Below are 12258 nucleotides of genomic sequence, written 5' to 3' on the forward strand. Positions count from 1 at the left end.
ACAACAGTACTCTGGCCTTTTTGTTTTATTTTCGTTAAGAAAATGGTATTAAAACAGTAGACTGAAAAGGGGAAATCTTTATATATCCATAAAGTATCACAGAGAAAACGTAAGAACAAATAATGTCCCCGGGAAGGGAAGCTGGGAGGCTGAGACAAAGGGGTGGGAAGGAGACTCCCCTCTGTTTATCCTTTTAAACTTTTTCAATTTTGAGCCATGGGAATACGTTTCTTCTTCTTTTTTTTTTTTTTTAAGATTTTATTTATTTATTTGACAGAGAGATAGACAGAAGAGCACAAGCAGAGGGAGTGGCAGAGGGAGAGGGAGAAGCAGGCTCTGCACTGAGCAGGGAACCCGATGCGGGACTCGATCCCAGGACCCTGAGATCACGACCTGAGCCGAAGGCAGACGCTTAACCATCTGAGCCACCCAGGCGTCCTACGTTTCTTATTTTTAAAAAATAATTTTAAAAACTTAGGTATATAGTATGACCAACGTGTTGAAAAATATATACATATAAGAAATACATATATATACATATATATGTGATTTTTTAAAACCAAATTCCCCAAATTTCTATTTGTTTGAATACTATGCCTTTATATGTAAATATGTAAGTCCATTACAAAAATGACTAACATCAGTACAATGCCTGAGCCTGTTCTACCAGAGAGATAGTGCTTATTAAACATGGATTGGTAAATCAAAAACCAGAACATCGCAGAAAGAAAGGTACTGTGTCCTTGACACAATTTGCAGACTGATAGCATGGGTTGTCAAGTTTCAGACAGCCTGTCTCTTCTCCCCCTGCCTTCAGTAAAAAAAGCCACGATGTGATAATGGTGTTCTTCCTTTGTTCTCGCCATCAGAAATGACCACTGAGCTTCCCGATGACTTTATCAAACATCTGTAAAATCACCCAACACCTAATAAGCACAGGGTTACTATTTGAGATTCAGGATCCTCAGAAACTGAGGTTAAGTAGAAGTGGGTATGTTCGCAGCACTCCGTAGATGAAGCTAAAGTGTCTGGAGAAGTGGGTCCAAGTGAATGACCTGCCACCTTTGTAGCTTTCATGGGTGACTCCGTGGTTTCTAAGTTGATCACACCAGACTTGAATGACCACCATTCCCTAGTACGCAGTTCCTTGAGAGGCACCTGGAGCCACATTTTTCTGTTTGAAGATGCTGATTCAGCTTTGGAAGTATCCCAAGGACCTGCATTCAGAAGCTTTAAAATACGAGTTTTTCTAGAGATTTCTCAGCAAAAGTTAACTATTAATAATTGTATAAAGTGTGAAATTTTAAGCTCTGATATTAGGTGAGAACAGTTTTGGTTTGGGTATTTTGGGTAGTTTGTTTTGAATAAAAATTCATTTTTGAATGGATACTTTAAATTTTTCTAAAGATACAAAAGTGGCTAGAAATCCTATTGCCATTCCCATTTATACCATCTTCAGAGGTAACCATTGTCATCCTGTCTAAAGTATCCAGAGATACTCTGTGTATCTATACTAGTCTAAGTGGGTATATTCTTTTTTTGTTTTAATACAGATGTTAATGTCCACATTGTTCTGCACCTTGCTTTCTTTACTTCAGATCTTGGAAGCCATTCCATACCAGTACATTGAGAGCTACCTCCTTTTCTTACCAGCTGCATAATAATGTTTTGTACTTTAATTCCTTATTAAACAGATTTTTAGGTTATTTCCAGTCTTCTCTATCATAAGTAATGTTGCAACAAATATCCTTATACAGATAGCATTTCATACCGATGTGTGAAATGCGTGGGTAGGTCACAGGACAGACCCCTAAAAGTAAAATATCTGGATCAAGGAACATGCATTTGGAATTTTAATAGTCACTACCCAGTTATCCTTAGAAAAACCACGATTTGCGTTCCCACCCACAATGTCTAGAGAATGCCTATTTCTCTAGAACCTTGCCAGCAGTGTTATCCATCTTTGAAACCCTTGGCTAGTTGACAGGTGACATGTAAGTTATATTAGTTTGCATTTCTCATTTTGAATGAAATAGAAATCTTTTCATATATTTGAAAACCATTTGTTTTTCCCTGTCAGCCATTTTTGCCCCTGGCCTGTTTTCTATTAGAAGTCTTACTGACTTATGAGGACTTTTTTATATTTTAAGGATGTTAGCTCTTGATTTGTGATACATGGTGCAAATATATCCCCCATTTTGCCTTTGACTTTGTTTATGATGTATTTGTCAAGCAGATTTTTTAAAAACATAGTTGAATTTATCATTTTTTAAAAAGATTTCTTTATTTTAGGGAAGGGGAGAGGGAGAGAGAGAGAATCTCAGACTCCCCACTGAGCGTGGAGCCCAACGCGGGGCTGGATCCCACGACCCTGAGGTCATGACCTGAGCAGAAACCAAGAGTCGGATACTTAACTGACTAAGCCACCTAGGCGCCCCTGTGATTTTTTTTTTTTTTATAATGGCACCTGGGTTTTGTGTCATCTTTAGAAATGCCTTTGCAATTCCTATAAGAAAATTCTGTGGATGGTTCTATTTTGACAGCAATCTTGGAAGCCCATGTGAATGTTTTTGTGAATTTTAATTCAGTGTGTACTTTTTGCAGTTTTTCTATTTTATTCCCACACACACATATTTCCAAAACATTGTAGAAAAATGGCTGTGAGTTGCAATGAAAGCAACAGTGTTTTTCCAGGTTTACCTCAAGGAGATGTACTCTAGGAAGCTAAAGAAATGTGCCTGTGTGCAGTCAAGTGACTTGGGGGTGAGATGCTCATGTTCTCCCTCTTTCTGGGCAGATTTTGATTCCTTCTGGGTTCTTTGGGCATCTCTCAGGTTGCTTGCCTTATCTGTGCACTTTTAATGCATACTAATGAATTATCTCTTTTCATAGAGTTAGGTGAATAATTTGATAAGTGGCACCACTGGTCTGCTCTTGAGTGCAGACCAAGATTCTGTTTAACCAACTCAAGTGTGGACCTGATAATCCCATGTGTATGATCATTCCCCCAGGGCAGAAGGTATTTTTCCCATGTGTATTCAGTGTATATCATTGAATAGATGCAATTTTTATATTAAACAGTGACTAGGTAGCCTTAGCACTTATTTCCTCATAGCAGAGACTGATCATTCTTGCCACGAACTACTTTAAAATGTAATGGGGATTAGTGATGCTTCTAAAGAGCTTTGATCTCCCACTCAGGTGCTCTGTAAATTGTCACTTGGAACATCACATAAGTAATGCTACTGATTTGATGAGAAATTAAAAGCAGATTAGTGTGGTTTAAAATGAAATATCTTTAGGTATTGTGTTGGTGACCTCTTTGATAGTCTTCCTTTTGTTGATTCTTGTCAAGGTGATAGTCCTAGGAGAGTCCATCAATTGTAACCACATTGACAGTTTTCCTTTGGGCCTTATTAACTGGAATAAAGTGCAAAGTTAATCTTATTACTAGTAATACAATGGTTGCCTTTGTCCAGAACATGTAGGAAATACAAGCTGATTCATTCAAGCTTTCTTTCATTAATAGAAAGGACAAAATTTTCTCTTGTCCTCATCCCAAGTAGAACTTGAATTTTAGATGAATTAGTAATAGGAAGGAATTATTTAGTATCCACTCACAGCGATTTGACAGGGATTTGACTTGTGTTGCTTTTTAATGTTTATTTAGATTACTCCTCCAAAATATGCTTGGTATATTTCTTCCTTTATCTTCATTGTTATTCAACAACAGGTGAAAAACTTCATATCTCAGTAATTTTTTTTTTCCCAAAGGAAATCAGCTGAGTAAGGAAGAAAAGAAATCAGATCATTTATAGTTGTCCATGGTTGTATAATAATTAGCCAGCGCTTAGGATACATATTCTGATTCCTATTATCTGAGGCTCTCTGCAGTATGTGCTTTGTTTATTTTAGACGTTTTCTTTTTAAATGCTATTTTCCCACCTCTTTCTGTTTAATAGTTAAAATAGTTTCCTTGGTGAAAGAGAAAGCTAGAGCTTATGAAAAAGTTAATTTTTAATTCTAAATGATTTGTGGTTCCAGAGTGAATTGTATATTTTAACACTAATAGTGCAGAGAGAATTCTTGTGGTTGTCAAAGGAAGTTTCCTGTATGTATGCCTAGAAATGTGGTCTCAGCCTCAGAAAACCAGTAGGGCATTTTTGTCAAGTATTGGAAGGTGGGGAAAAGGCATACACGTAGCAAAATATCTGCTAAAAGTACTCTTTAAGTTTTATGGCAATATCTGCAGATTTAAAAAACATTTCAATACACTTTTTTTTTCTCCCTTCAAACTCTATTTTTGTAACTTAGCTCCTTGGTCTGAGAGCAGCCCTGTTCCACATCTACTCTTCCATCCTAATGACAACTAATTAAAACACAGAGAGTGTGTGTGTTATATGCCTTATTTTTCTCTGTCAGAAGTGTGTTATGGTAGGGTATGAGGAGTGTGAGGGGAACTTTATGAACACTAACAGCCATTCCCACAGTATTTTACTGTTCTGACTAATGGATGAGACACTCTACATACAGGCAACCTTTTAAAGCCCAGCACCACTGACATCATGGTAGGATATGAAGGATAGAAAACGAGCGATAAAACCGATGACCCATGTTTACCCTTGTGAGGCTCTCATCTAATGGAACTGAGTTTAATCAAGATAGTCTTCTCAGTGGAGTTTAATCAAGTGAGTCTTCTCAGTGGAGACTCACTCCCACTAGGTCAGGGATGGCCAAGTGCCTTGCCTTTGTCCGCTTTGTCATTTTTGTCTTCTCCGCCACATGAATCTTACATTAGGACTGATTCACCTCATTCTGCGTGGAAGTTTTTCTACTATGAGAAAGCAATGCCATGGCTAGGAAGGAAGCGTATTTCCACTGCTTTTCAGATGGGCACACACAGAAAGCACGTGTGTGCGAGATACGTGTTAGCTGCACTCATGAGTCTTTAAAGTGAGTGTTCTCCAGGTACCTCCTTCATTCAGTAATTTGGAACCAGAACTAGAAACGGTTTTCTCAAACCCCACAGGAAATTGTGCAGGAGTCTGGTGGATATTTTGCATTGTCTTCCACTGGCACCTTTTGTCTCTGCAGTGTGTGTAGAATAGGTAGAGAAATCAGCCTCATTGGTTGTCTCCATGTTTCCTTCTCTCCTCAGATGCAGACAGACATGCCGAGCTATCTGGAAGTCCACTGAAAAGCAAAAGCACTAGGAAACCTTTGGCATGTATCATTGGGTATTTAGGTGGGTATTTTCTAATAGGAAAATTTCAAAGAACAATCTTTGTATCTTACAAGTATTTGGCTACTCTAAATTGTCATACTTAAACTAAATCTAAGCCTTTCAAGAAAGTAGCTGAAATTGGATACTTTCACATGTATAGTCAATTTATTATGTTTTAGAAGCTTTATACACACAAGATATACACAAGGTTATGGATATACACAAGATATACACAAGGTTATGGATATGTTTGCTTTTTCAAAAAATCAATAAAAATGTAATGTATATTTATGGATATAAATACAGATTGAGCAAAAAGAAGAAAGTCAGAATCACTAGATTATTAGAGGATGAATATTCTTAATGTTTTGATTTAGATCCTTCCACTTGGCTTATTTTTTTTTAATGAGATAAGACTCGTTCTAACCTATCTTTAAAAGAATATTTATAGTTTTGATGTACCAATTAAGGTTACTTTGAAAGGGGAGCATTTGTATTGCTTTCTGGTTTTTACCCTCTTATTTAACTTGGACTTCGCCAAAGATAATGGGTCCATATACGTGTTGAAATATCACAATTAAGAAGAGTATTTTAAAAAATCACTAGGCAATAACACTTTTTTTGGTTTTTGCAAAGTTTTAAGATAATTTACAAAATAATCATTCCTAAAATGGTTCCTACTATACCTATACTGGCATGTTTTTAATGCTTCTGATATTCTTGCTTTTTCATTTTCTCAGTAAAAGTGAATGATGTACTCGTACTCAAAGTTGAATTGAACCTTATTGCTCTGTCAGAAAGATACACAGTTATGAAGTGTTCAGACTCTAGACACGCTTAAACGTCAAAGTGTAACTTTGAACTTGGTATATTATGTGGTCCTTATCAGAGCATCCAAGAGTCAGAAGCTCACAGCTCCCTCTTTGATTTTACTTGGTCACCTGATTTCTTGTTTTATTTCTCAGGGCCTAAAGAATTGCTTTGATAGCCCCCAGAATATTACCTCATTATCATAGGCAGGACCTGGGTAGGTCATGGTGATCAAGTCCTTGAAGTGTGCTATCTGTATGCCCTTGCAGGACCTAATCCTCCAAGCCCCTTCCCACCATGCAAGGACAAGTCTCTGATCATAAGAAATAGACTATAACATTGCATATTAGTCAGTCTTACCATGGGTAATTGTGTGTTCCTCCTGCGGATAAATTGGTGTCTGTGCCTCCCAGGTAAGCCCAAAGATGTGCTGTTCTTACTAGCTGAACCACATCCCTACCTAACATATTTCTGAGTGTTTACTACATACAAGACACTCTGATGTGTACCACCAAGTGATTTGGAGGAATGCCAAGATGAATAAGACTTTGCCCTCAAAAGTTTTAGTCTAGTGGGGAAAGCACACAGGTAAGGACAATTAAGCAAAGGATTAGCTCCTATAAAAGAATTACAGGTAATATTCACTGGACACTTGGAGGAAAGAATAGTTATTTCTGATGAGATTTAGGGCAGCCTACGTGGAGAAAGCAGTATTTGATCTCAACCTTGAGTGATAAGTAGTAAATAGAAAAATAGGAAAACAATATTTTTCCCTTTATGAGGCCAAGAGAACTTGGTGAACAAAGGCTTTCATGAGTCCAAAGGCAGGTGGTATGGTTTGGATGGAGCGTAGTGTGGAGGCTGTAATGAAAAATGGGGTTGGCGAAGTTTCAGTGCCACGTTGGAAAAAGAAAATCAGCACCATATACTGGTTAGCACTTGATCTGTTCCTAAATTTTGGCAAGTGTAGAATTTTGACCAGACTAAGATATAGTAATTCTAACAATCCTAACAGCCTTTCCTAAATTTTGGACAATGAAGCTGATATCCTGGCCCTTCCCTGAGAAGACAGGGTGGCTCATGCACAGATGGTGACTCAGAATCAGGGGGCAGGTTTAGCTTCGGACAAGACATTGCCCAATAACGGTAACAGACTGAAATCCTTAAATCCAGTTGCTACAGACTGCAATTTCTGTCCATCTGCTTTATCCAAAAAGTGCAAGTAATTCTAGGCTATGTGGCTGACAACAACATACTTCACATAAACACACATATCCCACGTGCACGTCACCGTTTTGTGATATATCCTCCATCAAAGCTTTTCTTCTACTACATCTTGAGTCTAGAATTTGGCATTTGGTGTCAGGTTTCATCTACATCAAAATGTTCTGTAGCTGGGAGAGATTAACCCTGGTCCTATACCCTCCTTGCAGAGCCAGAGGAAGAATCCTGTTTTCCAGAAATCTCTCACACCTGAGACATGCTGCATGCTATGTCTTCTCCAGATAACCTTTAAATTTCTTAAGACCTTGAAGAGTTAGTTGCCTTATTCCCTTAGTAAATCTGTGCTCAAGTGACCTTCTGAAGTGCAAGTGGCGTTTTGTTGTTGTTTTTGTTGCTTGTCCTCCCAACATGAAGCTCAGAGCTCCAGCTAGCAGAGGAGCAGCAGCTCACTTTTGATAAGTAAAGCCATGGTAACGGCACTTGAAGTTGATTCATTATGCAAGTCCTTGGGAAAACAGGCTGGCTCATAAGGAACTGACTCTCAGCTCATTAAGAAGTAAGATGTGTGCCTATTAGGCAATGTAAGTGCACACAGAGATTTTTAATACCATGTTCTGAGTTGAGAAACCTTTTCTCCCCCTGCCAGAGATCCATCCTTCGAAGAAACCTAATGTAATTCGATCTACACCAAGCCTGCAAACCCCCACTACCAAGCGGATGCTAACCACGCCGAATCACACGTCTCTGAGCATTTTGGGGAAAAGAAACTACAGTCATCACAATGGCCTGGATGGTATGTAAGCCCAGGAATTCTGGGGGCCTGATCCCACAGTCCAGGGCCTCTCTGCCCTTGTCCCCTCTGAACATGTCCCCTGCCAAATCCAAGACGTGTAGCAAACAGGTTCTTCCACCCTCTAATTGAACTGCATGTGTGGCAAGGGGATAAGAGGGAAGGCTGCTGTGTACCACAGTGAAGACATTTTGCCAAGTGATACTTCACCATCTCCTCAGAAGGGACCTTTTTGCTCACATTCCCTGTGAGGAGGCTTGTTTGGAGAGGAAGTCTGTATTTATCAGGTTGTCTCTGCTGGGTGATAATGTGCTTGCTGGATGCATGCTTACCACTCATTTATGTTTTCCTGAGCAGAAGGGATGATTTCACCTTATGTCTGAGGCAACTGTGCTCTCTGGGGGTTCTTCGGTGTTCTGTGGATCATTTTGGATTTGGCATTTGTCCCCGACTTCTTTCACCTTATACAATGTTTTTAATTGCTCAAGAGTGCTACAAGTCATGAAGGGAATTGCCTGGGTGATGTCTTAAATACAGAAATAATAATTTGTTTGAAATGGAAAAGCTGAGAAATATCACCTCTTATCCAAAGTACTTCCCTTGGGGTTTGGGCACATAATGACTCTTCAGGTGGAATTGAATTATCTTCCCATTTGGACTATAAACACAAGGATAATAAATCACCCAGGCAGTATATATTGTCCATTTCAGTAGTCCTAGAATTTGAAGCTGTCTTGATGGTTTAAGTGTTGGCATTTATTTACGAGTAAAACTCTCTCCAGGCTTTTCATGTCTTCGAGGCCTCTAAATTCCTTCAGTGACAGTAAATTAGTTATAATGAGGCCCTAGAGCAGGGATGTGAAATAGACCTTCTAGTAATAGTTTCCCATGGTTGTTTTCCTTCAGTATGACTTTTCATGGTCATAGTGATGTCAAAATGAATAAAAAACTGAGGGTGAAAAGTTTAATTTGCATTTATAGGTTATCAGTGTGTTATAGATATGGCTTTCAAGAATTTAGCTACATAGTAGTCTTGCAGAAATACTTACTTGCTAACAAGGACATGGCCATCCTTGCCATAATCCGCCCAATGTCTAGACAGCAGAAGACTAAGGACAGATTGTGTCAAAATGTGGAGATTGGATTTCTTCCCAGCTTTTCCTTGCCCACAGCCTGGGGCTTTTGGATTCAGACTTAAATGGAATCAGGAATCTTCCTTTTCTGTCATCACCTCCCTGGCCTCTGGAGGTGTGTGCTGTCCTACCGCAGGAAGCAGAAATTAAGTTCTGGTTCATACATATACACGTACAATATACATTTTAGGGTAAGAAGACTCTTGTGGTGACTACGGTTGGAAGAGCAGCTCTCTACTATCTTTTTCCACCTGTGCCCTATGGTCACAGTCACTCAGGCCCCAGTCCTAGCCCCGCATGACAGCTCACATTTTATCACAGGTACCTGTCTCCTTAGAATTTCTAAAAAATGCCACCTCATAGTGTTCCCTCTCTAGTGCTGTTTGTCTCATTTCCTTCTGAAGATTGTTACTGTAAAGGTCGTTGCTTCTCTGCTCCGAACGGGACGAGTGGACAGGGCATACAGTGAATCCATGGGGTTATGTTAACCGAGACCTTCCACCTCGTTGAGGAGAAGACCCCATCTCATTTTCTGAAGAGACTTAGCTGTTGAAACAACTTTTTTCTTCAAACCCTTTTGTCTTTGCCGGGTTGGTATGGAGAGGAAGGCTGATGACATGTACCTTACCTGTGTTACCTCATTTGATTCACATGACAGCAGGTTCTAGGAGGTCAGGGAATGTAACTGTTTTGCATAACATTGTATTTCTACTGCCTAGCACGGTGCCTGTAACTTAGTTGGTTCTTAATAACTGTTAATTGAATAAAGGAATGACTGAGGAAAATGAGACCTAGAGAGGTCAATTAAATTTTCCAAAGTTACCAGGTATAAATGGATGGGGATTTCCATTCAGGTGTGGCTGATTTTAGAGTTTGCTCTTTTAACCACGGTTATAAAAGAAGTTGTGGCTCTCAAATACGCCGTATGAGTCAGCAAAGTAGAAAGCACAGAAGTTATTTTAGCTAATTTAACGTAAGAAGTCAATAGGACAGGTACTGGAGGACAGAGGAGGTGAACAGGAACATGGTGGGGGGCACGGGAAGCCGCCGCCATCTCCAAGGTTGGGAGAACCAAATGAAGACCACGTTGGGGTTCCCCCTCTTGCTGGAGGCTCAAGGAGGCCCGAGCAGCGAGAACTGAGGCCCCTGAGGGAAGGCGCTGCTCTGCCGGTGCTCGCTCCTCTCAGGTGTGACGAGGCTGGTTCCGGGAGCGTGAGGGAAGCTGGGAACCGAACAATCCTCGGCCGCCGTGAGGCTGACGGGAACAGCACGCGGCAGGTGCCTTCTCCGACCTCCTGCCTCGCCGGCTCCCTCTAGCACCCCCTGCTGGCGCATCCGGGAGCCGGAGGGCAGAGGAACAGTGTTTGCAGGGTCCCAGCCCCCCCGCACCGCCCCCGCGGAGTTTAGATGGATGACTGTGGGGCTGAGAGACAAGTGTGATGGAAACACACATTGCAGAACATGTCCCCACTTCGGTATTCCCAGTGGAGCTTTTCCTTGGGATAAACGGTCTGTTTCTTATTTCCTCAGGATATTAAACCTGAGTTTCCAAGGTGAACTCAAAGTACTAGGAAAAAAGTATTAGGCTGATAGTGAGTTTTCATGGGATAGTCAATACCGTCATTTACTGGAACTGATGAATACAAATTCATGGAAAAGCCTCACCCTGTGTGATCCAATCATAAAATCAATTAGCATTGCGACTTAATTATCAGCGGGTCAGACAGAGGAGCACACCAAACAGGATGTTGACAGACAGAACTAATTTAACTGGAAACAAAACCTGATTGGACAGAAATATCCAGGTCTCTCAGCTTTAGGGCTTCCTGTCCCCTTCTCAGTGGCTCGCACCCTTCACTCAGCCTCCACCTGCAGTTGGAAGTTCATGATGAAGAGAAAAAGGGTCCGGATTCCTGTTGGTAGAAAGGATTTTTACCTGACATTTAAAAAAAAAAAAATGATGGACAGCTTCTTATCATCTTCCTGAAAGTCACTGGCTTTCGTCTGGCCCTGGCCACTTAAAGGCCCTGGTGGTTGGGAGTCAGCCCTCTGTGTCTTCTGTTAAGTATAACCCACAGCACCGGGCCACACATACCCCTCTGTGACGCCCCTACTGGGACTTAAGCTCCAAGGGTGAAAACAGAATCTGCATACATAAGAGGCCTCATTATTTGGGGTCAGTAATGACAGGAAAAATGAAATTTCAAAACAGAGATCTACCTGGTCCCTTACCAGTCAGTCCCCTACACCTCATTCTCGTCCGTCCGGCTATTGGTCCAGTGGTGTGCTACGTGCTGTCATGTGCTTTCCAAATCCTGTCTCCTTTTCTGACTCACAGATGCTTTGATGACATTCTTATTGCCAGCAAACCAAGTACCTACCACATTTGGCCCATGTGGTTAACTCCATGTGGCTGTGAGTAACGAAGGCCCTGAGATCAGTGGGGATAGAAGAGCAATTACTGGAAAGCCTTTCCATGTCTGAGAGCCCAGAAGAGAGGGTAGCAAGGGAAATGGAATTTATCTGCGCCATGGGGAAAAAAAGTACCTCCGAATGTTGGGAATCAGGTGGGATTAACTGCCGCCTCCTCTGATTACGTCCTGTGTGGCCTTGGGTAAATCACTTAGTTTCTTTAAACTTGTTTTCTCCTCTGTAAAGTACAAATTTCATTTGCCTTAATGGAGTTGTGATAGTGGTTAAAAATATTGCACCGACTTTATACCACTTGATCTCCCAAACTCTCTGTGAGGTAGGTGTTACAGCCTGCATTTTAATAACGAACAAACCGAAGCTCAAAGAGGTTAAGGGATTTGCCTAAAGCCCCCCTGCTAACAAACAGCAGAGATGGGATTTAAGCTCCTCTCCAGGGTTGTTTCCAGTGGGTGAATAAGGACCCAGATTTGGGTGCTGAGTGCAGCAAGTACCTGGGAGGTGTTTATGTTTTCTGTGTATTGGAGATGGGTGTGTGTTTGGAAATATAGAGAGGAACATAGTAGGCATTTTTCTGTGCTTAGCCTGTGAGTTGTAAGCCACCATTGTCTGATTAAAGCTGTCCTTCCATTTCCTGCCTCTGTGAA

At 40.8% G+C, this 12258-nt stretch overlaps 1 protein-coding gene across 7 annotated transcripts in view; it reads left to right on the forward strand.

Moving 5' to 3' along the window:
• Positions 1–12258, forward strand: part of MTA3 (metastasis associated 1 family member 3) — a 236587-nt gene that overhangs the window by 195136 nt on the left and 29193 nt on the right. For all 7 annotated transcript variants that reach the window (XR_004300276.1, XR_004300277.1, XM_032410402.1 and 4 more), the window contains 2 exons: positions 5159–5245; positions 7905–8051. Coding sequence is in view for 5 of the 7 variants with exons in the window: in XM_032410402.1 (XP_032266293.1) it covers positions 5159–5245; positions 7905–8051 (234 nt within the window). In the remaining 2 variants the exon portion in view is untranslated. The remainder of the gene's footprint in view (positions 1–5158; positions 5246–7904; positions 8052–12258) is intronic.

This window comes from Phoca vitulina, unplaced genomic scaffold, assembly GCF_004348235.1.
Source record: "Phoca vitulina isolate PV1807 unplaced genomic scaffold, GSC_HSeal_1.0 scaffold12, whole genome shotgun sequence".
Lineage (NCBI taxonomy): Eukaryota > Metazoa > Chordata > Mammalia > Carnivora > Phocidae > Phoca > Phoca vitulina.